Source organism: Cuculus canorus, chromosome 1, assembly GCF_017976375.1.
Source record: "Cuculus canorus isolate bCucCan1 chromosome 1, bCucCan1.pri, whole genome shotgun sequence".
NCBI lineage: Eukaryota > Metazoa > Chordata > Aves > Cuculiformes > Cuculidae > Cuculus > Cuculus canorus.
Genome location: NC_071401.1, coordinates 6,096,921 through 6,124,581, shown reverse-complemented (window position 1 = coordinate 6,124,581; position 27,661 = coordinate 6,096,921). Strand labels below are relative to the sequence as shown.

General features: G+C 38.4%; 1 protein-coding gene across 1 annotated transcript in view; it reads right to left on the bottom strand.

Annotated features, from left to right (window-relative positions):
• The window catches only part of DDX10 (DEAD-box helicase 10), a 191,648-nt gene that overhangs the window by 31,470 nt on the left and 132,517 nt on the right, over positions 1-27,661 (bottom strand). Inside the window, exon 16 of the mRNA XM_054056496.1 lies at positions 25,287-25,343. Coding sequence (XP_053912471.1) covers positions 25,287-25,343 — 57 coding nt within the window. The remainder of the gene's footprint in view (positions 1-25,286; positions 25,344-27,661) is intronic.

The window sequence follows — 27,661 nt, the reverse complement described above, 5'->3', positions numbered from 1 at the left end:
TAAATAAGAGGAGGTAAAATGCTTTAAAGATGCATGCAGATAAGCTGAGAACGATGACCAAATAACTAGCATATGAAGACACTCAAGCACTGGAAAGCTATTTTGATTCTAGCTTTGCTGCGTGCACTGCTAAAAAGCTGTTAAAATTAATTTTATCACAGGCATGCTGTCTACCGCATTTTCAAGATTAATTAATTTCTTTTACAGATGTGAAATAACATAGAATTTTCCTGGACAGAAGTTTGGACAACTCATTCAAATTTGTTCTTAACTTTATTTTCCTATTCCTACTCGCTTTTTCAGTCTATTCAGTACTTTTTATATGGCTTGTGTAATGCATGCTGCAGCCAGTTTCATTTTGTTGAAGAACACTTCTTTGGAAATGAAGATGCACCAAATTATATTCCATAGCATTTGGAAAGAAGGAGAAGCGAACGACAATAAAACCTCGTGAATGCTAAATAGAGCCACAGACTGCAAGACATACAACAAATACTGTGCCAAAATGTTCTTGCTGCTGCTCCACTGACATCTCTGGATTTGAACAAATGTGGCTCATTAAGTTGAGGCAGAATAAAGACAAAACTGAAATGGAGGTTTTCCAAGTGCTCCACTTGCAGGTACCTTATTTATGAATTTTATTTTCTTTCCACTATAGGTAGAATGACAAGAACCAATGTATTGAATTTGCTGTAATAAGTCTGAAGAGGTTTCAGCTGATCTGTCTTAAATCTCTGGTTTCTTCAAAAGGTGTAGAAAAGTTAAAAGAATGGCCTAAACAGAATAATTCTACAGGCAGGTATAGCTGGTATTTTAGAGAGAAAAATAAGGGTCATCGTGGCACGTTTGTGCAAAATGTGGTTGAGAGCTGAGCTGTTAATGCTGGAAGCTTTCCAACACTGAGAGGATGCTGACTTCTTTTCACTTAACTGAATGGCGATTTGAGTGCAGCAATAGTGTTATCCTGTGGGAATGTTCAGTTTTCGAGAGAGACTTAACGCTCATTATTTTTCTCACTTTTACAAACAAAGCATTAAATGGGAATTGCTCAATGCAGGTGCACACACGCAGGCTGGGATTGCTAAGAATAATATCAAGTGTTGGAAAAAGAGGGTCAAGTAAGGTTCATACTGTTTCAAAATCACAGCATATGAACAGCATGCTAGTCCGTCATAGATGCCATCCAGAAGCCTGATTTTCTCTCCTCCTCTGCACACTGACCAGATCAATGTTCCACATGTTAAAGAAAAATAACTAAGAAAAAGTGAGCTGCATATTTACTGAGCCCTTTCATGCTTTTGTAGTTTAATGACTGTTTTGCTAACCTCCCCAAACCTATCATTATCAATATGCTTGTCCATTTAAGAAAAATAATGTGTCTTGGTGTATGACGTTTTCAAGATTTCTTTATTGCATTTAATTACTTATACTATTAATCTTTTAATTTCAACTCATTTCTGTTTAGTCTGCTAATAAGAGCAGTGATTTACTTTGTCATACATGAGGTATTTACAGAATATTTGCATAGATTAGATGTTTTCCTATGCTCAGGAATTTATAATATTTAATGCAAGTATACAAAAAGAAAAATCCAGTCAGCTACACTGGAAGGGCTGAAAGACTTATTAGATCAATGAATGCACACATAAGAAACAAAACAAAGTTTATCATCCACTCTAATTTAAATCAGGCATGCTTATTTCCCTAGGAGTACTTCCAAAGAGAGGTAAACATATTCAACAAATAAATTATCTTTTCATAAAATACTTCACCCTATTTGAAGCTGCCCAGAACCACAGTAAGATGGGCCCTTATGGTCCAAAGCAGAAGAATATGCAACTATTTCAGTTACCTCCAGTCAACAGGTGAGCTTTCTGCACACTGTTGCAGTCTAGCATTTCTATGGAGATGGTCAGCAGCAATTTTACGTCAGAAGATCGGTTCAGTATCCACCAACTTATTCTTAATTAAATTAAAAAAAAAGTTTTAAAAAGAAACTGACATGTCTCCATCATAAATCAACATTCACAAGACAGGTTATGAGGAGAAAGCAGCAAATTTCCAGTTAGGATTGGCTCTGAGAAAACAGGCATATTTGCCTTAATCTGCTCTAAGTGAAAGCATAAAACAGTCATGTGTTCCAAAAGATTACATTTGTGTGCCCATGTTCTCCTAGGTGAAGTTAATCCTGATTGCTTACATCCAAATACTGTTAGGTTGTTCCAACAGTAGCTTCCTGAAGCATTTTGGATGCTCAACATATTTTTAAGTGCTAAACTGGGCATATAAACAATCAGTTATTAGACATAGCTGATCAAATTGCCCATATAAATAACTCCTAAAATGTAGTCAAGACAAAGCACCTGTATTTTAGTGTGTCACACTGACCAGGTTACAGCTCACAGTGAAGCCTGGAATTTAACTCCATTTGCCTGTTCAAGTAGTGTTGTCTTACCTGTAAAATAGTAAAAATTTGCCATCTATGGTGACTTACCTTTAATCTTAGCTCATAAAATGCTCAAAAGAAGAATAGGCTCAATTGTTCTTGGCTAATCACCTGAGTAAGCATAGGCTTTCAAAATAATCCTAATTATAAATGTTAATTAGTAGAATAAGCAGCTTTTCACAGTAACTTAAAAAATACTAGCAGGCATCTTTATGATCAAACAAATTTCTTATGGCGTCCCAAGTCGTTCAAGTTTAGCAATGTTTTCCTAAACAAGTAGGACAGTTCCATAAATAGTAAAGGTGGCACTTAATGCAAACAATATTTGCACTGACTTGTTTGAAGAAAACAATTAGCTACATTCCTAGAAGACAAGGTAAAATCTAAGAAATGAGGGACTAACTAACTTGCAGATCTTTGGAATTTACAATAACTCAGAAAGTCAATTTCTTCATTTCAGTCTCCTTACCGGGAGATGAGATGGAAACTATAAATTCAAATTATTAAACTCACATGGAATATCTGAGACAGGCTGTGCTTTAAAGCACACTGGACATATGATATTTGCCCGCTTTAGTTCAAATCCTTGTGACTAAACTCAAAGTAATCCCTATTAAATAGCTTGTGATTTAAGACTCAAAAAAAATGTAAAACAGAAAGATATTTTTCTTCATCTTAAAAAAAAAAAAAAATCTTAATTTTTGGTGAGCCATCATGTATCTTGGTCAATTCACTGCTCAGATAATGTTAGGTACAAGATTTCCTCCTAGAAAGCCCACTGTGTCTCATCCTAGAGTAGATAGATAACTCAGTTGATGTATTATTTTACTTACAAAGTTGCAATACTTAAAAGGCATACGGTATATATAATAGGGGGATTTTATGAACTCCTCTTTAAGAACAATAAATTAAAAAACTGTTGCCAGCATGCAACTCTTTTAGTGCAGTTATAATTAATGTAGCTGCCATAAGGCATGTTTATTTTATTCAAACAATACTTAGGGAAAATATTTAATATTTAGGAAAAAAATTAAATATTTAATAATTAGGAAAAATATTTATTTTATTCAAACAATATTTAGGAAAAGATTTGGATGGCTGGAGGCTACAGCAACACCTCGAACTAAACACATTTGCACTAAAACACTTGCTTTACAATTATGCTTTCTCTTTATTTCAATAAAGTGCTACTCCATAGACCTGAACATCTTCCATTCTTTTCAACTGGAGCTGAATTCCAGTGGGGGAAAGTAACAGCAACTGAAGAAAAAAATCAGAATATTCAAGTTCTCAACATCAACAAGAAATCACCTACCAACATGTAAAAATAATCAAGACACTAATAACTTCAGCTTTTTTTCTCGTCTGATAATATATGTAATGGGGAGGCAGAGAGATTAAACCACCTACTCTGAGTACAGTTTCAAGTAATTGAGATTAGAGGGTACAGAAAATCTGAGGCAACTGGTTATAATTTTTACGTAAGGTCTGATTAACAGTATTTACAGGCAGTACCATGCTGAAGTGCCACTACATCAAGGAGTATTTACAAGGTATTTCAACTTAGACAATACTACAGTCTTTTAATTGACATCCTTAAATTTCCTTTTTGTTTGCCATCTTCAGTGTCATTTTGTGTGAACCTCTTCCCACAAAAACTGCCTTAGGTAAGTTCAGCCACCAGGGATTTCCCCTAAGAAAGTAACAACTTCTGGAAGTTAAACAAGAGAAAAAGACTACAACGCAACCTTTCGACATCTTTATCACCGATTATTTAGAAATAACAATTCAATTGCTTAAAAACAAAATCTAAGACAGCATCAAAAATTCAGGTGATGCAGGAATGGAAGAAGCTTGTCTCGGTCACTGGATCCAGCATCTCACAACTGTAGGCAACCACTCCATAATAGCCTTGCAGCTATGAACTAAATCACTTCCCAAATCTTCACAAGAGAAATCTCAGATTCAATATGACCACCCAAACCCACAACTATAAAATGCTCAGGAAGCAGATTTTTCCTAGTTTCTGTGATAGCTAGGAATTTGTAGAGGGATATTTCCAGAACATTCTGTACCTCTAATTACAAAGCAAAACAAAAATAAGCCTTCAATCCCAATGCTCCGAAGGGGAATAGCACATCCATGAAGTATCCCATAGCCTCAGCAGTATATTCTAACTCCAGCTTCCAGAGAAAGCAGAAAGAAGTCACTTTGGGTGACTAACTAACATTAAAAAGTATCAGTATCACATTAAAACACTTTTTTCTAGTATAAAAGATATATAGTCAACTTGTTTTTCATATTAGTTCTAACTTAATGATCAGATTATAGAAACCAAACTACTGTCTCTTATCATGATTCCTTTAAATGCAGTTTACTTATGCAGCTTTTGATAGCTTCACTAACCACTTGACCATGGAAACAGATATAATTGCTATGAATTATTTTAATTACTTGCTAAGACCATTTTCACCCAATAAATCAACATTTTTGTTCAGTGACAGCTGTATTATTCATATGAAGCTGTTCTGAAATATTTTTTGTACAAGAATGTATAATGCCAGAAGACTTTTTATTTGGAAAAAAAAAAACCAGTCTGCTACTGTCCAAACTAACACTTACTATTGATTTCTGTAAAATTAAGTCTATCACCAGACATAGAAAAACCAGAAAATTATATTCAGGTTTGCTTCCTAAAAACACCTTTAAAGAGCTTCCATAAAGTTGGGACCTTGGCTCCAATGGCAGCTCAGACATTAGGACAGAATTTTTCACATTAAATAACTTTCGAAGCTACAAGAATGGAGGTAACCAATAGATGAATAAACTTACAAAATCAACATGCAATGGCCAAAAAGAAAAAAAAAAATCCAGTTATTCCTCAAACCACTGGATATTGCCTGATCACTATGAATAATACTTGTATTATACTGTAATCTTTCCCACTGCCTTTTAAAAAGCATTTCTAAAATAGATGACACGTGGAGATGTTGCGCAAACAATGAGAAAGTATCAAACGGTATGGCTTCCCTGAAGAACTTAAAAGACTCATTGTCCAAATTAAGAGTTCACAATGTTTCAGGCAAGGAGAAGTTAAAGCACACCAGCCTCTGTCCCCCCTTTCATACGCCCTATGGAAGCTTCCCATCTTGTACCCATAGCCTCTAGACTACTTGCTTCAAACCTTGCAGCAGCAGCGTTTTCTACAACTTTGCAAACTAACTCTCCAAATGAGACTTTTATGGAGGTCGAGTATCCTATTTTTTTGTTTTGCTGGACTGACACTGTGATTCTAAGTTAAAAAATGGAAGTAGAAACCACGTCCTTTAACGTAGCAATCATAGAATCACAGAAGGTTGGAAGAGACCTTAAGTATCATCCAGTTCCAACCCTCCTGCCATGGGAAGGGACACCTTCCGCTGGACCAGGTTGCTCATAGCCTCATCCAGCCTGGCCTTGAACTCCTCCAGGGATGGGGCACCCACAACTTCTCTGGGCAACTTGTGCCAGTGCCTCACCACCCTCACGCTAAAAGATTTCTTCCTAATGTCTAATCTAAATCTCCCCTCTTTCAGATTAAAATCATTACCCCTCATCCTATCACCGCACTCCCTGATAAAGAGCCCCTCCCCACCTTTCCTGCAAGCCCCCTTTAAGTACTGGAAGGTTGCTATAACATCTCCTCGAAGACTTCTCTTCTCCAGGCTCAACGACCCCAACTCTCTTGGCCTGGCCTCATATGAGAGGTGCTCAAGTCCTCTGATCACCTTCATGGCCCTCCTTGGGACTCCATCCCTATAATCACAAATTTTAACATACGGAAAGACTCTAGAAGAATACAGTTCTCAGATAGTCACAAACTGATCCTTGCGTGAAGTCGATACCTGCTTATTGAGACAGACAAAAGCCTTGGATTGCACAGTAATTTATACACACTCATCTTCTTTTAATCATCTTTTAACAGGTGCAATTAAATTTTGTTACGTATCTTCTAGGCAGTCATACAAAGAGATAGCCTTCCAGAAGTCTGAAATATTTTGATGCTGCTGTGAATGCTCTCAGTGACATAAAAAAAAAAAACCCAAACACTTTTAGATATGCAGGCTGCATTAATCTTTTTAATACTCTTTTGCGTTCCCACCAAGAAGCCTTCTAGGAGATTAATTCACTCAGTGTCTGGCAGTCAAATGCAATTAGCAATCTATAAAAATATGAACAATTTCAACCAAAGACTGTTTTTGAAATGCAATGCCTAATGCGTTATACACGTCCTTCAAATGCCTATCAGAAAAAAACCAATATAGCAGATTTTCTCTAGCACCTGCAAAACTCTTCTCATGGATTTGTAATAATTAACATATAAGTATGTTGCCTCCTTTTTAAGCAAAGGTAATTAACAAAATTGGTCTTTTAGTTGGTGGATCAGAAGCCACTAACAATATCTGCACAAATCTCTCAGTCTTTGTCTACATTTTGGTGTTTTGTGAATGCTTCCAGTTACCACTAGCATTACCAACTATGAGAACGGAGACACCGAAAAACACTACAAAGTAAACTACAGCGTGAACATGCAGCGATTCCCCACAGACTATCCATAAAGTGCTTTCAACCCACAGCAAACTAAAGCACTCTCAGAAGAGCAATGGCTATCTAACCTTTTTATGAATAAACACATTCACACAGAGAAGCCAGCATGCAGCAAAGTATGACCCCAAGCTTATTCCTGAACTGTGTCTATATGGCAAGTCCTCAAGAGAGATATTACATTCAGGAACCTGTCTTTTCTGCCATGGTACTGATGAACTCTGTAGTCACCAGCAACAGAGGGAACCAGTTGGAATTCCGCTGCAAATACATTTACGAGAAAATTCCTTTTTGTGTTGCAACATTATGATGCCAAAAGTCCTTTCACCAACGATTCGATGCATTCCACAGTTGCAGGGTTCTGATAAGCTTCTAAGTAAATTCTCTTCAAAGTTCATAAACAATCCGCCTTCCTCGCAAGGCTCAAACACTAAACCTGGCCCTTCTACCAAGGGACAAATCCAAACATTCTGTCTGTATCAACTAATTTTGAAGATATTAAATTTTAATGGACTTCAATAAAATTTTAAATGCACGTTTTTCAGCATGACACCTTTTTCTTTTCTATGAACTCTTTCTGAGCTATAGTCTGACCTAATAAATAGAGCAGACCTTACTGGCAGAATTCAGCACAAATGTGTTGCTTATTAGATCATTCAGACAGTTTCCCAACCGCTATTTTTACCTCTTCTAATTTTAGCTATTTCTTTGCCTTACATCTGTCAACTGGGACCTTTATGTAAGTATTGTATAATTTCACTGGGAAAAATGTATCTATTTAAGGAAAGAAAATATCATATGTAGCAGTGTAGTGCTAAGATATGAGTTCTGCAAGAACAAGCAGGTGGCACAGTCATTTTTTCAGTGCCAGATTTAGCTACTGCATGCTATCTGCTCACCTCCTACTGACTGAAAACTCCAAGGTCTATCTCTAGAAGCAGAAACATTGGAGGAAGGAACCCAAATTGATTATGCTCTTTAGGGAAGAGATGGAAAGGTAGGTGGGAAAGAGATATTTGGGAATCCTTAGGTCAATTTCCCACATAAAGTGGTACTATCATAAACATTAGTTCAGGTCAGATGAGGTTTTGTCCATTTAAGTCTCAAAAAACCTTCCAGCAGGGAGGTTCAGCCTCTCTGGGTAATCTATTTCACATCAACAGTACCCTTGCTGTAAACAAGTTTTTCTCTAGCATCTGCTCTGAAACTTATAAATCACAATTTTTGGCAAACTTACAGTATTTGCTACTAGGAAAAAAAACCTGGTTCCACCATCTCTGTGATTGCCCTTCAAACATGCGATTAGATTGTCCCTTAGGCCCCTCTTCAACCAACGGAATACATTCAGCTCCTTTACCCTTTCTAGGTCACATGCTCTATACTCCAGACTGTCTTGGTAGACTTTACTGGACCCTATCTACTTTCTCCACACCCACTCTGAACTGGAGAACGGGGAATTGGACACAGCCCCACAGGCAGAAAAACAAGATACTAATTTTCCTCATTCTGCTAACCATGAGTCTTCCAATGTAACCCATTTTGCCAGTTCTTGAGTGCACAGTTTCACTGCTCCAGATCAAGCCTCAAAATGTATGTCCTCTCACAGTACACTCCCTTCCTGCAGTAGCCTTCCTATCTCAGAAATCTGCATAAGGACACTTCAGATTTTGCAATGAAAAGGGAAGATGGGGTTCTCTTCTTCTCTTCTCTTCTCTTCTCTTCTCTTCTCTTCTCTTCTCTTCTCTTCTCTTCTCTTCTCTTCTCTTCTCTTCTCTTCTCTTCTCTTCTCTTCTCTCTCCTCCAGCTACTGGGGAAAATCAATCTCCACTTGCTCCTTCTCCAGCTCAGAAAAAAAAGATTTTTCTTCTGCTCTTATGTATCACTCTCAAAAGGCAGAAATAAATAGTGATTGCTTCATAGAAATCACCAAAAAGTACACCAGACCAACTCTCGCATCATTTCAATTTGATCTACTCACAGTCAAAAGAACTAGTCTCACACAGAACTGTAAAGTCTTAGTCCATCATGTGAAATCTCCGAATTTTGGTTAAACTTCTCACTGTTGCACTTCCTAATTCTTTTCTGAATAGTTCTGCTGAAATAGGTATAGCACTTAAGAGTGTCTCCAAGGTCAAGGAGATTGGTAATGGCTTACAGGGAGAGATATAGAAGAAAAAGAATTAAAAATTACTTTCTTTAGGTTGGTATCTTGCAATATACCTGTAACATTACTTTACTTACATACGCAACTTCAATTTTGGCTATCCTTAATGATGCTTGTTATAATGGCAGCAAGGAGCTTTCATAGAGCCCTTCACATCATATCCAAAAGATTTTGGTTTTGATGAGGTCGTGATGGAACTCATGGCAGGCCACACAAATGCTAAAATGTTTAACAAGCCTCTTTTTTCTTTTTCCCAATTCAGTGAAGTGAGTTTCAAATACCTGTTTCACTCCTTTAATGCCAATTGCATTCTTCTTTATGCTGCTTTTTACTATTGGGTATAATGATAATAACACAGTAATTTTGCCAGTGTACACAGCTGTGCTGTTCAGGAAGCAATGTTGCAAATAGGTACTGAAGTGAAATATCTGCGTAATTGTGACTAGTAACCTCCTAATAGTCTTTGTGGGTCCAAGATATGGCTAGAACCATTAACATTAAGTTTATATTTGGCAACTGCTCAGTTATATGGTCAGAAGTAAAAATGAAAGCATTTGATGTAACTGAAAACCTAATATGTAATTAGAAGCGTTCCTTAAAGCAAAATTATACAAAACAATCTTTGAAGACAGCACATTAGGAAACATCTTCAGATACTGCAAATGGATCATTAACACGCTCATATTTTACCATAAATAAACAGGAAGAGCAGACTTGAGCTGGGCACCTAGTATTATGTATATGGTATACGTTATATATAATGTATACCATATATTATGTATATCCAGAATAGACAGAATGAATACATGATTGGTCGCCTAAATGAAACTCCAAAACAAAGTGATTTAATAAAATATTTATACCTCAAAGGAAACAGAATTGATTTGGAATGAACCGAAAGCATATGTGTTTACATCTAAAATGTTCACTCAGAAAAGGATAATTGAGAGTAAAGCTAAATCAGCCACTTAGGTAGCACTAAGCACCTACACCAGTACCTCTTCTTTGAAAGCACTGAGCAAATATTAATTCTTAGAATATGTCTGCTTTTATACACATTGTCTTCATTGCAGTTGTAACAAAGCACAAAAAATAGCTATTCTTTCAGCACAGTTTTCTAATGCTGTACAGAAGCAGGCAACAGGTCTCAACTACTAAGCCTAACCAGCATCTACAGATCTGTGTTATTCATGTAATCGTTCAATCCATTTATTCAGTTTCCCTTAGTGTTGCAAAGGAAACTGAAAACTAAGCTCTAGGAGTATAGAAGTCTGACAGATTATACTCTAGGAAAGACACTTTCACCTAGAGCCTCTGCTTTGAGAAAAACCCACTTCTCAGCACTCACTCTTATTGTGCTCAGACTATGATCCCTGCCTAATACCTCACTGGCTAAACTGTCTCAAGGATAATTATTCCACCTGCACTTCACATCTAAGTAAACTAGACTTCATTCCAGGCTAACTTTCTAGAGGAAAAAGCATGACAGAAATAGCAGCAAGTCTTAACCATGCATCAGAAAAATAGTCCCAGCGAACATGAGAGCTCTTCTAAACTAAGTATGACAACAGTAGCACATGAACGATCTTTAAAATTAAATCTGAATAATGCAAGATTAACAAAAAAAATGGGTTGCCTTTTGTATTAGTCATAGAATTTTGCTACACAAGCGCGTGGGAAGGATGAATTTCATAAACTCCATGCACCTCCTGAGTTAGTAAATACCCTGAACAGTGATAATTACCCTAAGCACTACTTTTGTAGATATATGATCTGCTAGAATACTAGGTGGTGGGAAATAAAAAATGCTAATAACTTTTGACATTTTTAACAGCACATGAATTATCAAAGAAAATGGACTGTTTGAGATTGCCATTTAAAATAAAGCTGAATGAAGCTCTCAGCTCAAGGAGCTGCTCATGTAAATCATGTAAACGTAAGTTGACTGTGACTGTAATTAATCAATCACCTTCCCTTGTCCACCCACAGTTTCTTCTGCTGCAAATTTCAAAGCTTTGGCAGATTGTCCAACAAGAATGAACAGAGGAGAGCAATATACTTCTGCAAATGAAGTCTAATCCTATTACATGCTGCTGACTGATTTTTTTAAATCAATTTGTCCTTATGATATCCATTTGAAAATCTTTTTTAATATAATATACTGAAGTACTGTACATAAACGGTGAACTAAAGATCATATATGAACAAAGTACTTCATAAAAATGCTATGTTGCTATCCATATAACTACACCTAGAAAAAACAAGTAGCAAGTAAGATTGGAAATACTCTTTTAGCTTTTCATCAAGATCTTCCTCCTGACAAAATACTTAATCTAGCATTCTATCAGTAGTAACTGTTTGCTTTGCATAACTGCTTGTGAGGCAGTTCTACTTAGTTGCAAATATTTTCCACAAAGAAAAGGAAGATCAGTGCCAAAGCACCGTAAAAGCACAATAACCCATATTTTGAAAATACGGATTTTTTTTTCTCCCCACCAGAGACAGAAGGGCACTTGATGGACCTCTCATTAGTCTAAAGGGTCAGTTGACTATATTTGACATTTACGACCACATAGGAATGGTTGCAAAGTTCTGCACAAAGGAAGCCCAGAACAAGTACAAAACCTTGTAACTAGAAGGTCCCCTTCCGAGCTGTGGCTCTACATGCAAAACAATGCGAGAACAAATATCTCTCAATTACAGACACAGTTCCATTCTGTACTAGCAATTTAGAAAATCACATGTGGGAAGACACTAATTGTGCCATTCCTCATTAAAATGTAAGTTTGAAGACAAGGGGAAAATCAAGCACTGAAGAAAAGAGGAAGAAGCTGCACAAACACAAGAGAAGAAACGAGACTTTGGGCAAATGCCACACAAATGGCAAAGCAGTCTGTGATTAACTACCATAGAATCGTAGAACACTTTGGGTTGGAAGGGACCTTAAAGATCATCCAGTTCCAACCCCCTGCCATGGGAAGGGACATGTCCCACTAGACCAGGCTGCCCAAGGCCCCATCCAGCCTGGCCTTGAACACCTCCAGGGATGGGGCAGCCACAACTTCCCTGGGCAACCTGTGGCAGTGCCTCACCACTCTCATAGTAAAGAAATACTTCCTTATGTCTAGTCTAAACCTGCCCCTCTCCAGTTTATACCCACTGTCCCTTGTCCTATCACTACAAGACTTCGTAAACAGTCCCTCCCCAGCTTCCATGTAGCCCCCTTCAGGTATTGGAAGGTCGCTAAAAGGTCTCCTCGGAGCCTTCTCTTCTCCAGGCTGAACAACCCCAACTCTCTGAAACAGAACTCACCACAAACATTTCGGTATCTAGGGAGTTACCACAAAGCAAACCTATTTCCACATCTCAGGGAATTTCAGATACCATAGAAAAGAAAAAGGATGGGTAGGAATGCCACAAGATACTTTTGAAAGACCTCTGTGTAGAGTTCGGTGTGCGCACATTCAACCCATCTGCATGTTAGACACAAGTCACAGTTCTTAGCTGTTACAATACAGCAAATTGCACTTTCCAATGATAGCAAGGATAGAAATGATACTAAAGAAATTAAAGCACTAAGTTAAGAAGCACAATCTCAAATGTTTTGCAAACAAAGCATTTGCAAACCAACCCTTCATGGCCTATGATTAGCAGCTCCTACATATAAGCATAAGCTTTGAGAACAGCACGCTACTGCTCCACGTTCTTTTTCATATACACATTCTGCCAGCTTTTAATGGCAGCAGGAAGTTGAGCTCAACCCTTCCATTGGGCCAAATCCACAGTTTCATGGAGTGCAGCAATAAGCTTCATTTCAGAAGGAACTGTACTTGAGGAACTTTTCTCTATGAAGAATAAAGAGCTGTACTTTTTTTAATTTAATCAATTAGGAAATGTCTTGGTATCTTCCTTCACTTGTCTTCTTTCTCTATTAACATCAGTCTTTCCAGAGTTTTTTCTTCATGTCTTCTGGAGCTCTTTCTATTACATCCTTTCTAAGCTGAGGGGGACCAGAACAGCACATAGTTCCACAACTACATTGAGGGTCCCTGGATTTACACCTCCCAGAGAAAAAATCTAAAAAATTAAAAAACAAACAACAAAAAACGTAGGCATCATGTGATACCATGCTAGTTCTCACACAGTTTAAAAGAGAACTCACTTATCACACTTGCTAATCCAGAAAAGAACTCAGGTTTCCCAGCTCTAACTCCTCTTTGCAAAATCAAGGTTCACAAAAAGTTAAATCTGAGTATTCTGGGAAATATTGTCAAAAGACACATAAGGGGGGGTATAAAAAAAAATCAGTAAATGCTAGAGATAAGGATGTTAGCAACAGTAGAGCTCCCAATTTATGTGTACTTTTTGTCTGTCAAATGATTTTTAATCCATTTATGTAACAGATGGCACTGACACCATAAGCAAATGAAAATACTGAACAGCTGGAAAACGTACAGTCTCCTCCACTCTTTATTACACACTAAGCAAACTCTGAGTTGAGAAGCTGGCTCAGTTGGAAGCACAGGCGAAGAGACAAGGAGAAGCAGAGTCATCTCTCCTAATCTGCATCATTATATTTATACAGCAAGGGACAAGCACTGACAACTTTAATTCTGGTTTTTCTTAGCTTACAAGTAATTACCTTCAAACCCTTAATGATGCTCTTTCACTAAAAGGGTTCTTGCAAGAAGATAAATGTGTGCAGGGAGTAATAGAGACAGAACCTCTTCCAGCTCTCCCTACAACAAAGGAATTGTGGGACTGGAAAAATCAACTTTTATTCAGCAGTACTGAAACTGCCCAGCACAGCAAATTATAATCAGTATTTATTTATTATCATTATTATTGTATTTCAATCATGAATTCTTATCTCAATCCATGAGTTTTCTCACTGTTACGCTTCCAATTCTCTCCCCTAACCCACTTGGAGAGAGTGGTGGCGTAGGAGAGTGGAGGAAGGGATGAGTTGATACGGAGAGCAAGTGGCTATGTGGTGCTTAGCTGCCCAGTGGAGTTAAGCCTTGACAGTCTTTTTTTGGCACCCAATGTGAGGCAATACAGCAGAAGAACTTTTTGAGAAAGGGAAGAAAATCAGTCCAGTCCTTCTAAAAGCTAGTTTTACTATAAGGCAAAAATAAGGTCAAAGGGACCTGCACGGTTTTTAGGAATAAAACGGCAAGATGGGCAGCGTCGGATCCCAATGGATGTGATCAACAAAATAACAGCTATGTCTTCACCAACTGGTCAAAAGGAAATATAAGCTTTCTTAGGCATTGCGGGGTTTTGGAGAACGCATATTCCAAATTAGTGCAATTGTAAGCCCCCTTCTATCAAGTGACCCTGAAGAAGAATGATTTCAAATGGAGATCTGAGCAACAACAAGTCTTTGAACAAATCAAACAGGACATTGTTTGCACAGTAGCCCTCGGGCTAGTCTGGGCAGGACATGATGTAAAGAATGTGCTCTACATCAAGGCCAGGGAGAATGACTCTACCTGGAGTCTTAGCAGAAAGCACCAGGAGAGACTCGAGGTTGACCCCTAGTTTTTTTGGAGTCAGGGATACAGAGGATCTGGAACTCACTACACTCCAACTGAAAAGAAAAAAAATATTGGCAGCATATGAAGGACTTCAAGCTGCTTCAGAAGTGGTTGGTACTGAAGCACAGCACCCTCTGGCACCCCAGCTTCTGGTGCTGAGCTGGATGTTCAAAGGGAGGGTCTCCTCTACACATCACATGACTTATGCTACGTGGAATAAGTAGGTTGCATTGATCACACAACAGGCTAAACCAGGAAACCCCAGTCACCCAGGAATCTTGGAAGTGATCATGGACTGGCCAGAAGGCAAAGATTTTGGAATATCATCAGAGGAGGAGGTGACACATGCTGAAGAGGCCCCACTGTATCATAAATTGCCAGAAAATGAGAAGCAATATGCCCTGTTCACTGATGGGTCCTGTCATACTGTGGAAAAACATCAGAGGTGGAAGGCTGCTATCTGGAGTCCTGTACAACAATTCTCAGAAACTGCCAAAGGGGAAGGTGAATTGAGTCAGTTTGCAGAGGTGAAAGCCATCCAGATGGCTTTAGATACTGCTGAATGAGAAAAACGGCCAGTGCTCTGTCTCCATACTGACTCACGGATGGTGGCAAATGCCCTGTGGGGGTGGTTACAGCGATGGAAGCAAACCAATCGGCAGTGCAGAGGCAAACTCATCCAGGCTGACGCATTGTGGCAAGATATTGTGGTCCATGTGGAGAATTTAGATGTAAAAGTACATCATGTAGATGCTCACGTATCCAAGAGTTGGGCCACAGCTACTAAGAAGAAAATTAACTCTGTCCCAGCTGAAACCAGGACACCACACAGTCTGTTAAATAGCCATATGCATTATTTACTAGTTTGGCATTTCCTAATAACAAACTGTTTGCTTTATCAATGCAGTTGATAGCATTAAAGAACAGAAATCCTATTGAAAAGACTGAACGCTGTGGTAAAACACACGACACCGCACAACTCCTGATTTAGACTATCTAGCAAAGGAGGATCCTGACAAAACATTAATCTTTTAAAACTCTTTGGAAAAAAGATACATTGAGAGAACATTAAGAGGTTTGTCCTTTTCTTTTAATGCTCACATAAGATTCAGCATAAAACAGCTGGAATCTCTGTGACTGCACGACCTCAAGGAATTTTGAAAAAAACAGCCATCAGAAGAATTTCAAAATGTTAGCAACTGCAGTGTTATCAGTCAGAATGCAGATAATGGTTTTCTGATTGCCCAAATCAGTTTTCATCACTAGTAGCAATTACAGCTGCAGTAGCTCTAGCAGACTATGTACAATACTGCAAGCAACACATTCCAAAAATATAAACAGGGGGGATGCTGAGAGAACAGAGCTCTTTCATTTAAAAATAACTACAATTCCTTACTGCATGAGGATGTCAGCATCATTAAAACACGGCTGAAAGACTACCCCTGCTCATCAGCCAATTAACTCATTCTTAAACTCAGACCTGAGCAAAGGCAGAGTCCCTGTATTAGAAACTAAGACAGCTTCTAACACGCAAGGAAAGATGGGAAGTGGCTCAGAGTAATACCACAACAAATCAAGATGCAAAATAAACAAGTTTGAACAGTCTGATGAAGCTTACTTGTGAAATGCAACCATCTGCATAATATTTATATAGCCAGAATACACCTGAGACCTGAATACACATGCTTTTCACCACAGAACAGAAAATGACCTACCAATTCAGAAAGAATTTCCAGATCCTAAATAAAACCTTTGTGCGAAAGCTGCAGCAACCTCAGATCATTATTTTTGGATTGTTTGGGGGCTACCTTCAATCTCGAAGATGTGGAAAAGGCAGAAGATGGTTACAATCTCCAAAAGTTCGATTCCAGGCAATTCCACTGTACTTTGTTGGTTAAGGCATCAAAGGACTGTGGTGAGGCAAAGAGAAGAAGAACACTACACTAATAATCAAAAACCCTAGCCACTGGGCCTTAAGCCTCAGAAAAGCATCTGTGCAAGATTCTCGTGCTGTTTTCTCTGTGCTCCACCACGCTGCCATATGCAGAGAGGAACATGATGGTAGATTCCTGCACCTAATATCCACAGAGATCGTCAAAGAGGAAAAACGAAGCAGAGTAATAAATATCTCCCTTATTCAGAGACAGAGCTTAAGCAGCAACTCAAGTAGCCACTCAGTTATTTGCTGATCCCCATTCAAGAGCCTGAGTAGAATAGCGCCAAAGCACTCCTAAATTCTATAACTACCAAGAGTTATTCATAAGTATCCGATCCAAATAAACAATAACAAACTCCACATAATTCAAGAGGAAGAAAAAACGCATATATGTTGGCACATACTCATTTCAATTCCCAACCTTGCAATTCTGATAGCCTAATCCTTTAATAAGAAAGAAACTTCGGGTTTTTTTCCCTCCAATGCCAAACTCAGTAGTGGAAGTCTAAGACGGCCCAAAGCTGTTGTTCCAATGCTATCAAACTTACATGGACATTCTAGAAACAAAAAGTTCCCTAAAGAAAAATGAATTACACAGCGTAATCTTCCCAAGGTACTGGAGAAATTTCTTCAGTAATTTCCTAGATAGTTGAGAAAATAATTTGCAAGCAAGTAAGACAATAACCTTTGTGCTATCTAACTTACCAGAAATCTTTTTCCTCTGCTCTTACAAATCCATATAAAATCTTTCACCAAAATCTCCCCTATAGCTGCGACTTCCAAATATAACAAAAACAATTACAGTTTAAAAAAAAAACTATAAGTTTCCTCTCTTTACCATAAATTTGAAAGCAAACTCAAAACAAAGTGTAAGGTATAGATATGTCAAATACTGTAATCAAGATGCATTTGAGTTGATCCGCTATGCATCCACCTCATCTCAGAAGACCTTCAGGGTATAACAGGGCATATGCAAGGTTCATGGCCCCCCTTAACCTAATCTTACACCAGGACTATGAAGAAACCAAGAACGCCATCAGCATCCTGGCTTGTATAAAAAATGTTGTGGCCAACAGGAGGAGGGAAGTGATTGTGCCCCTGTACTCAGCACTGCTGAGGCTACACCTTGAATCCTCTGTCCACTTTTGGGCTCCTCCATTCAAGAAGGACATTGAGGTGCTGGAACGTGTCCAGACGAGAGCAACAATGCTGGTGAAGGGCCTGGAGAATAAGTGTTATGAGGAGTGGCTGAGGGAACTGGAATTGTTCAGCCTGGAGAAGAGGAGGCCGAGAGGAGACCTCATTGCTCTCTACAACTACCTGAAAGGAAGTTGTAGTGAGGTGGGTGTTGGTGTCTTCACCCAAGTGACAGGTAACAGGACAGGAAGAAATGGCCTCAAGTTGTTCCAGGGCAGGTTTGGACCAGAAATCAGGAAAAATTTCTTTACTGAAAGAGTGTTGAAGCATTGGAACAGGCTGCCCAGGGAAATGGTAGAGTCTCCATGCCTGGAGGCATTAAAAAAACTGTAGATGTGGCACTTCGGGACCTAGTTTGGTAGGCATGGTGGTGTTAAGCTGACGGTTGGACTGGATGATCCTAGAGGTCTTTTCCAACCTTGCTGATTCTATGATTCTATAGCAGCAGACTGCCATCACAAACCACATACAATTAAAAATAACAGTTGTGAATATTATACTCTCAGAATTCAATTGCTATGGCTACGCCCAATTAGTTTAAATGGTCAATCTGATAAACATATTTAAAGTCCTCAGTGTGCCGGTGGTTGCAATGAAAAGGTTCACTGAAGTGCACATAATTTGCAAATCAATCCATCAGAGTCCTTCCTTGTTACTTGTTCAGGGTTATGACAGAAATACTGGTTTAATCATATACATTCTAAATTGCAGAAAAGATGGAATTAATGACAGCTTTACTTAAAGCCACGTAAGTGTTATATTAACCAGAACAATCAACATGTTAATTTCAAAAAGCAAAATACAGGTAACATTTCTATACAGGCATTTAATACCCATTTTCAAATTATTGTAGAATACATTGATTCTAAAAATATTTTTCAGAACAAAAGTAGTTCAGAATCAGTGATTTATTTTCTATTTAACAACTAGAACCTGAAATCATGATTCTGCCTTCAGAAAGCTGCTTGAAATTACTAAATTAGTAGGTGAAAATGTTGATATTCCAGATTACTCTGTTTATCCAAAGCTTCTCAAGGAAGTTCAAAACAATACAAACAAGCTCATAATGAATAATTAATAAAGCTACTTACAGTTTTCAGATATGCATACAGAACACAACGGCTAAAAACCAGAGCTACTTCTAAACTAAGGTTTATTAAATCACTTTAAGTAAGTTTGACTTAATTTATTAAGTTTTACTTAATAAAAGAGATTTAATTCACATTGTGGTTTCAATTATAAGCTCCCCAAGTAAGAGATATTGGAAGATTTTGTAGCTGAACAGAAGTGTAATTGCTTCAATTTTTGCTGCTCTTTGTGGTGTGCAGAGTCAAGAATAATTATTGACGAAGAACAAATTCAAGTTCTTTGCAACTGTCAAACAGCAATGACAAGCTGCAGCCTATCCTGAGGCTGTATCAGACAATATAACCCTCTCCTGAGGTCTTCTCTGAACAAAGTAAACTCCGGAATGGCTACATTTAGCCTGGAGAAGAGGAGGCTGAGGGGGGAGACCTTATTGCTCTCTACAACTACCTGAAAGGAGGTTGTGGAGAGGAGGGAGCTGACCTCTTCCCTCAAGTGACATGGGACAGGACAAGAGGGAATGGCCTGAAGCTCCGCCAGGGAAGGTTCAGGCTGGATATCAGAAAAAAATTCTTCACGGAAAGAATCACTGGGCACTGGAACAGGCTGCCCAGGGAGGTGGTTGACTCACCTTCCCTGGAGGTCTTTAAGGAACAGGTGGATGAAGTGCTTAGGGACAAGGTTTAAGGGAGTGTTAGGAATGGTTGGACTCGATGATCCAGTGGGTCCTTTCACCCAACCTGGTGATTCTATGATCTTCCAGACCACCAGAAGAATCCAGCCCTGAAAACATGGTCCAGTTGCAAAATCACATGGGCCAAAGTAATGGCTCCTCAACACCATCCATGAGAGATCCAAGACCAAAGCACCTTCACCACTAATCATCAGTACGTAGGGCATGCCAATGGACGTTCCCAAGAATGCTTAGTGATAAAATGATCAAAGGGATTCGGGGACCTGTATTCACAGAAGGTTCAGACAACATTCCCACTTCACTCCTGCAAACCCCTTTCCACACTGCAATTACTGTTCACATCCACAATGTATCTAGAGCCGCCAGACTAAAACCAGGTCAAGGGCAAGAGCTCAAGGAAAAGGATATCCAATGTAGAAGCAGAGCTCCCATGTAACAGAAATCAGTTCTAGTTCCCACAGGAAGGATAAAGAGTGGATGCAGAATTTTCATAAGATTATATTTCTCCCAGTGGATTATTAGCAACAGCTACCCAAGACATCTGACTCTTGTTTGAATTTTGCCACACAGTGCTAGGATTTCTTGAGCTATGTTCAGCAAGTATATTTCAAATCCCATGGCGGTTACTAGAGATTAAAAGAAAGTTATGCTTTAGGGTGTTTTTTCGGGATAAAATCTCAACAGAGCATGGCACAAGGTGCAGTAAACAGAATGCTATGTTGAGGATTATGCCTTGCAGTGACATGACACGGGCAGATACCAACGTCTGAATCTGTCATATCTTTAAGTATGTGCATCCTGCTCACCCAAGTGTATTCTGTAGGTGTGCTCATACAAATCCCTTCATAACAGAGTAGAAAGATTCCTAACTGCATTGCAAATCTGTGAAAATATTAAATTATACACATAAAATTATATCAAATGCAAATTTTGTAAAATATGTAAATTCTTGTACACAAGTACTAATTCCTTTGGGAATAGCAAAATATGCTGGGGAGAGAACAGGGGAGAAAGAGAGCATGTGATAAAAGTTAAAGCATACATATTATCCTGCTGTTGCTCTTTTCATGCACAACAATTATTCAGCCAGAATCCGTTCCTAAGAAAAACTGCCTCTGACAACTGAGTGCTTGGATCTCTCCCAGAAAAGGTCAGTTTTGTGGTCTGATAACAAGGCTCATCCTCAACATTATTCAAATGATTTGTCCTCTTCGTTCTTCTCTTAAAAAAAACAAAACAGCTCTTTCACTAAGGAGTATCTGTTCAAGTTGGATTTCCCTAGGTTTTCAGAAGGCTACATTTTTCTCATAGACCTTGGATAAACAGCTTCTGGTCTGCTAGTTAGCCTTTTTTTTAGTTTTTTTCTGTTTTGCTTCAGACATCAGGAGGTGTAACTGCTATAGGACTGCCAGTGGCTGAATTGATGCACCGAAGTGTCATGACTGAGCAAGTTTTACCTCCTGGCACTGCCTGCAGATGCTGTCTGAACTATTTCTAGAAAACATTGATGCCTTCTTTTAGGGGCCAGCCATCATTTCTTACATGATGCTGGGAGCTGATAGCTGAGGATCACTGGGGGCAGGAAACAGCACCTTCTCCCGACTCCTGCTCTGCTTCTCCATCTTGACCCACAGACCTGTTCAGCTGCTCCTGGAAAAAGCCTCTCCTACAAAAATAGTTTTCTTTACAAGAAACTAAAACCTTTCTCACTTTATAATTCTTAGCACATCAATACTGCTCTAAGGCATCAGGATGGCAAAACAGTAAACCCACTAAAGGAGAAATACAGTCCTATTCAGCTTCATTGCAGCTAACAGTTGCTTGCAGAGCAAAGACCTCTAAATGCTGATTGAAACCTAAAATAAAAGTCCTTTAGTTCAGAAAAAACAGAAATCAGTATATGACAGATTACTAGAAGTAAAAGAGCAAAGACAAAAGCGGAGTACTGCATGGTGCAAGGTGTCCTGCTTGAGGCCAGGAGATGGCTTCACCAACTAGAATCCAGCTAGTGCTTCGGAGCAGCCACCCATCTTGCTGCAGCTTCTGCACAATGTTTTATTCCTTGGTTGTAAGACAGCATAGTTGCCTAATTTTCTCTAGACCATATTCAAGCAAACAGTACCAAAATTTGTTTAAGGGCTTGAGGATTGCAATTTTATCAGTACTGAGTGAGGACAAGATGTTTGTTTTTTCATCTAATAACACTGCATTTGTATTTATAGAATCATAGACTAGTTAGGGTTGGAAGGGACCTTAAAGGTTATCTAGTTCCAAGCCCAAATTATCTCATCAAGTTCTCCGAAACTGGAAGATGATTAAATATCTGATGACAAAAAAAAATCCCCCAAAAAACTGTTTCTAGTTTTTCTTCAACAGGAATATAAGTGAAAACTTCTTTTATCTGTTTTCACAGCCTTTTGCACTCAGATTTAATTAATGGTCATAAATTTCAAGAAATACTTTTTCCCAAAGCATCCTTTAAGAGCCTTCACTTCTTACCCAGTTTGTTTATTGCATGGGGATTTATCCAAGGTGGAGTCAATAACACTGCAGCTACCTGCTCAGCTAATCCCCTGCTCAAGTACATTCAGCAGAGCGTGCCAGAATCTGGTTGTTCAAATCCAGTTGCAGGGAGCCTGCCCCATCCCAGCACAGCAAAGGCTGAGCAAAGCCTTCCCTGCAATTGTTCCTTTGGCACCAGACGAAAAAACAGGAGCCCCATCTCTTCTAGGACCTTTCCTTTTTTGTTGGCATGCAGACAAAAAACTGCACTCATGCAAGGAATTAAAACTTAGAAATTAAAATAAAATAAAATAAAACAAAACAAAACAAAATAAAATAAAATAAAATAAAATAAAATAAAATAAACCCTTAAAATACAGGTACTTCCCATCCTCTCTAAAACTATGCAGGGATATAAAATGGAAGGAAAGCTGTTATTAAAAAGGGTAGGCCATAAGTTAAAAAATTGTAGGTAGAGTAAATTAAATAAGGTAAGAAGTTAAGATTCCTGGCACGGGAAAGGGGCAAATATGTACAGGACAAAGAAATCCTATAACTAAGATTATCACAACCCAAGGGCCTAAGATTAAATTAAGTCTAGGATTAAATCCATCAAGTGTATACTTTAAAGAGTCAAAATAAATAAACTGTAAACCATAAAGTTTTAGTTACAAATAAACTCCCTTTTCATCTGGAAAAAAAACAAGCATACATTAAACAATAGTGTGCCAGGCCTTGCCCAGTCAGCAACAGGGCACAACTAACAACAGGACGAGAACTATTCTAAAGCAGAGATGCAAAACCATACCTGATTAATTATTATTTAATGTTTAGTGAATTGCTGTTTCAGTCATGGCAAACCTGGCAGGCTGCATACTAGTGAAAGACAGTAAGTAACACTCTCCAACCCAAGCATTTTATAATGTGGGAGAGACCTAGTTATTAAAACAAACAAGGGGAATAAACAGGTAGACATGGAACAACAAATTATGACGACAGCTGCTTTGGAGTGACTGGCTGCTCATAATTGCTGATTTAGCCCTTTTCTCCAGCTGCTAAACTGCATTAATATAGCTAAAAATACATTTTCTGCTTTTTTCGGTTCTCTTTATTGCTTTCCCTCTTAAGAAAACTCTATTAATTGCCAAAGGAGTTGTATATGGCACAGTAAGTGGGTCACAAGCCGTATTCTGAAAGCACTAGTGAAAATGAGAATGTTTTCGAACTCCTCATTCAGGCAGCACATATTTTCTAAACTAGTTTCTTCTTCAGCAGTCTCTGCGTTTTACTGTTTCCCTCTATTTTATTCTTTTCCTGGGTGTCTCCTAGGAGCTGCTTGAGTCATATCCCACACGGACTATGGAGAGCTTCAGCTACTGTGGCTTCATCTCTAAGACTCTGTGAAGCAGGGAGTATTTTTAATTAATTCCTCAGACACCCAGCAGACAGGAACTGCCACCTTTATCTATCGTCTACTGCTCCCTTCCACTTCCAGGCGTGAACAGCTTGGGTCCAAGCTGGCAGCCTTTCCCAGCGGAAGCATTTTCCCTTCAAATAAGCCCCGCTGAAAATGACAGGATCTGCCTGCACACAGTCCTGGCAAAAATAGCCACTAAACAAGAAGAAAAGCCCAGCAGTTTTTACTGGAGCCGTGTCCAGAGGCTTGCACCTGCTTGCAGGGAGTGGGCTAAGCCTTTCAGGAATAAAATTAAGTCACAAGAACGGCAGGTTTGCACAGGTAGTGCTCTCACACAAAGCAGATGCCAATCTCATGTTAGACCAGGACTAGTCAGTTTGCTTTCCAAGTGCAAGCGTTGCAAAGTAGAGAGACGGGGGCATCATATTGTGGCTTTATATTCCACAGTTTTGGGGGCAAGACTCTGCATTTAACTCACACGGTACCCACAGGGACACACACCCCACACAGACAGATCATTCATCAACAGAGATCAACTTAATTCATTTTCTGACAGGACAGAGATTCATTTGCTTGTTAAAAAACAGGATAGGAGCAGTATATCAGCAAGAAGAATCTTTCTGAAAGGAATGGGTTTATTTCTCCAGCAGCTGAAAAACATGACATTGGACGGGGTTTTTATTCCTTAAAATGAGGCAAAACTAACAAGCAGCACTGACGAATGCGATACATCCTGATTTGATCAACATTTTCTCCCTACATTAAGATGTTTGTTAATCATCCATTCCATAATTTTCCTAAAATGCTTGCTCAAGACATTAAAAAGAATGCATATCTATACATTCAATCACATGCAGAATAATTCTATTCCTTGATTGGGGAGCCACAATGCCAACCGCTCCTGTAGCTTTCCATCTCTGAAGACAGAATCATACTTAATACTTAGTATAACTAGGCTTTTCATCTTAAACTATAATTACTTTCCACCTCAAAACTACAGAACAAAGCACCCTCCTTAAGCCACCCAGGGCACGGCCAGCTTGCAAAAATCAGACAAAGAACATTATTGATTTTCTCAAAGGAGTAAGATATTTGCTAAGTGCCAAGAACAAACCTTAACTGTTCAAGCGTAGAATAAGGAGATGCAGCATGAGAAATGACACACATTACTCTGGAAAAATCATTGCAGTTGAATGAAATCTCAGTTTACCACAAACCAGAACAGCCTCTAGGATATTCGTAATTTACATATAATATAAAGGATGGCAAAGGTTTTATATGTAGGTCTCACACGGGGTAGGAATAAACTTCTACGTAAATACTTGCTGTTTAAAGAAAAGGTTCAGCAGAAACAGGTTGAAACCAAACTTACTGGCTGCAAGTTATAAACAGGAAGAATCGAGGAATAAAAAAGCACTGCAGCCGAAATGGCAACTCCTTGATCTACAGAATAAAGAGGTTGCAATTCCAAAAGGCTTGCATTCATTTTATATATTTATACATATATACATACACATACATATTCATGCTTTCTCTGTATCCTTCCATGGCAAGTCACTATAACCACATCAGAGCAAGGGAATAAGAAAAGGCAAGCAAACAGAAAAAGCCCATAAAGAATCATTAATCACAATATTGTTTTTCAAAGAAATGAGAAAAATAATTAAAACTGTTTCAAACCCACAATCGTTAGCTTGATCGAGACAATAAAAATCCTTACCTGTGCATTCTTATTCCTGGCTTCTCTCCTTGCTGCTTTTTCCTTCAGCCTTTTCTCCTAAAACAAAAAAAATGTACAGTTTTAAAGCAAATTCCTGGATCTTTTTTCTTCTAATATTTTAAGATTAAATTTGAGCCACCTGGATATTTTTAATAAATAAAAAGATCTAATCGAGATATTAGTCATTCTTCTTGCTTTTAAAGGAAATAAAACTGCAAGAACGATTCAAACTCACATTTTGTCTTCACTGAGACTTGTTACTCTTAACAGGATGCAGCTAAGTATTTTCACAAAGTTAGTATTTGTCTCTAAAACAAGGTAATTAAATGGCAGCAAGAGATCGAATTTTCTTACTTCTCAGTGACTTAATATGAAATCCAATCCATTTAACAAACTAAAATGATAATTTTCCTAACTTCAGAATTGCTAAATCAGCTGGGGAGTGAAAGCTAAAAGATATTCTCCCTAGCTTTTTTATCTCCATTATTAACACTCCACAATAGCATTTGCTTTGTAATTGCATCGATTCAGAAACGACAACATCAAGTTCCCTCCATGGGATTCTGCTATGGGAAAATGAGCAAAACACAATGACAAAACTCATTTAAAGCTGCCTGCTAGATTTCTGAGCACACGAAAATGGCCATGATATTTAATTCAATTTAAGTTTATTGCTGCTTTTCTGTTGTTGTCATTCTTATTGAGACTGGTTTATTTTAAAACCAACTGAAGTGTTATCTCTAATTTAGACTCTGTCAGGTCCCTGCAATTGAACATCCTTTAAATCATCTATTTCATGAAGTAAGGACAGAAATTCATGTGAGGGGACATGTGTCTCTTTTTCTTTTTTTTTTTTTTTGTCTTAGCGATGCCGACAACAATGGTATTTATTTTTTTTATGCTAGTATTAAAATGTTTCTGGCATTAAACTCTCATTTTCTTTGAGCAACATAGGCTATCAGTTCAGGGGTAACACCTCAGCACAGAGAAGGCTGAAGATCAGTCACCTTTCAGCTCACTCCTCTGAGTAACAAGGAAGATATAGCTCCAGTGATCCTGGTATCATAACATCACGATGATGCTACCAAAGCATATTGGTAGGTACCACAAAAAGTTGTTTGGAAAAACAGTGAGTCTGAGTGCAAACCTGGGAAAATGAGAACACAGGCACCAAGATTTTCAAAACTGGTGCCTAAATTCAGTTTCTGTTGAGCCATTTGTCTGTGTGTGCTATTTTCTATGCTCTGAATTGCCCAAACTACAGAAGTATTAGCTTACTTTTGGACTCTCTTTCTGAGTAAGACAACCTCTTCTCTCCAAATCAAAACTAAGCAGTTCATCCTTCTCCACAAGAGACAGGGACAAAAACTACATAAGGCTTGTGTCTCTCTGCTTTACACAGTTCTCCAATGCTATGTGCAAAGCTGTCAGGTACAAACACATCGATACAGTCAGAGCCATGTGTCAGGGCCTTCAACGCATGCTATGAAACAACACAAAAACCCCATCGCTATAGACAAGACAACACAGCTGTCTCATTATTTCATCTTTGTTAAAGTAAGAAAAAAAAAATAATATTTACATTTAAGGCTACAAGAGCGTAATATGGGGCAAAAGAAGCCACCATGACCAAGTACTGTCTGGTACATACACGGGCAGTCGGCTCTCCAATAAGCTAGACCTAAGCATAAGATCTCATGGTCATAACAGTCATCCATGTTAGGATTCCTTCTCTTCCACGTCAAATTTGCATTAATTTCTGATCATTTTTACCTACACTTTTCCAATGATTTTACTAAAGTTTTCCACTTTCGCCCAGTGTGTTTTTAAATGGGTTAGTTGTGCCTTGTTTTGCTCTTTGAGGTCACCACTGGGTTTCTCTCATCTTTCTGCTAAAAAAATGTGATCCTTTTCAAACTTTATCACTGAAAAAGTAAAAAAGAACAGAGCTAGAAAGTAACACATCAGATGTTATAAAGCAGGATAAAGTAGCTTTCAAATTGGATAGTCTGGAAAATTTTAGATAGAAAAATTCTATGGTATATGAAAAGACAGTGTCTTAACTAAAGTCACAGGCTTCAGCCAATATAGCAGCAGTCCAATCTCCTGCTCAAGGGATTCACAACAGAGCACTGAAAAGACAGCTATGAAAACAGAAGATTGACATAATGCCATAGAAGAGGAGCATGCCAGACAGCACAAAATAAGTAAGTCTCTAAAGAACAGTAAAGACGTAAAAAGATTCTAAAGTTAATAGATGCAGAGACTGAAATCAAGAGCACCAAAGAAAAACAAGACGGAGCAGTAATCACCAGGAGATGATGTCAATTTTATTTTTATTTTTTTTTTAGGGAGAGAGAGAGATGGGATTTTGT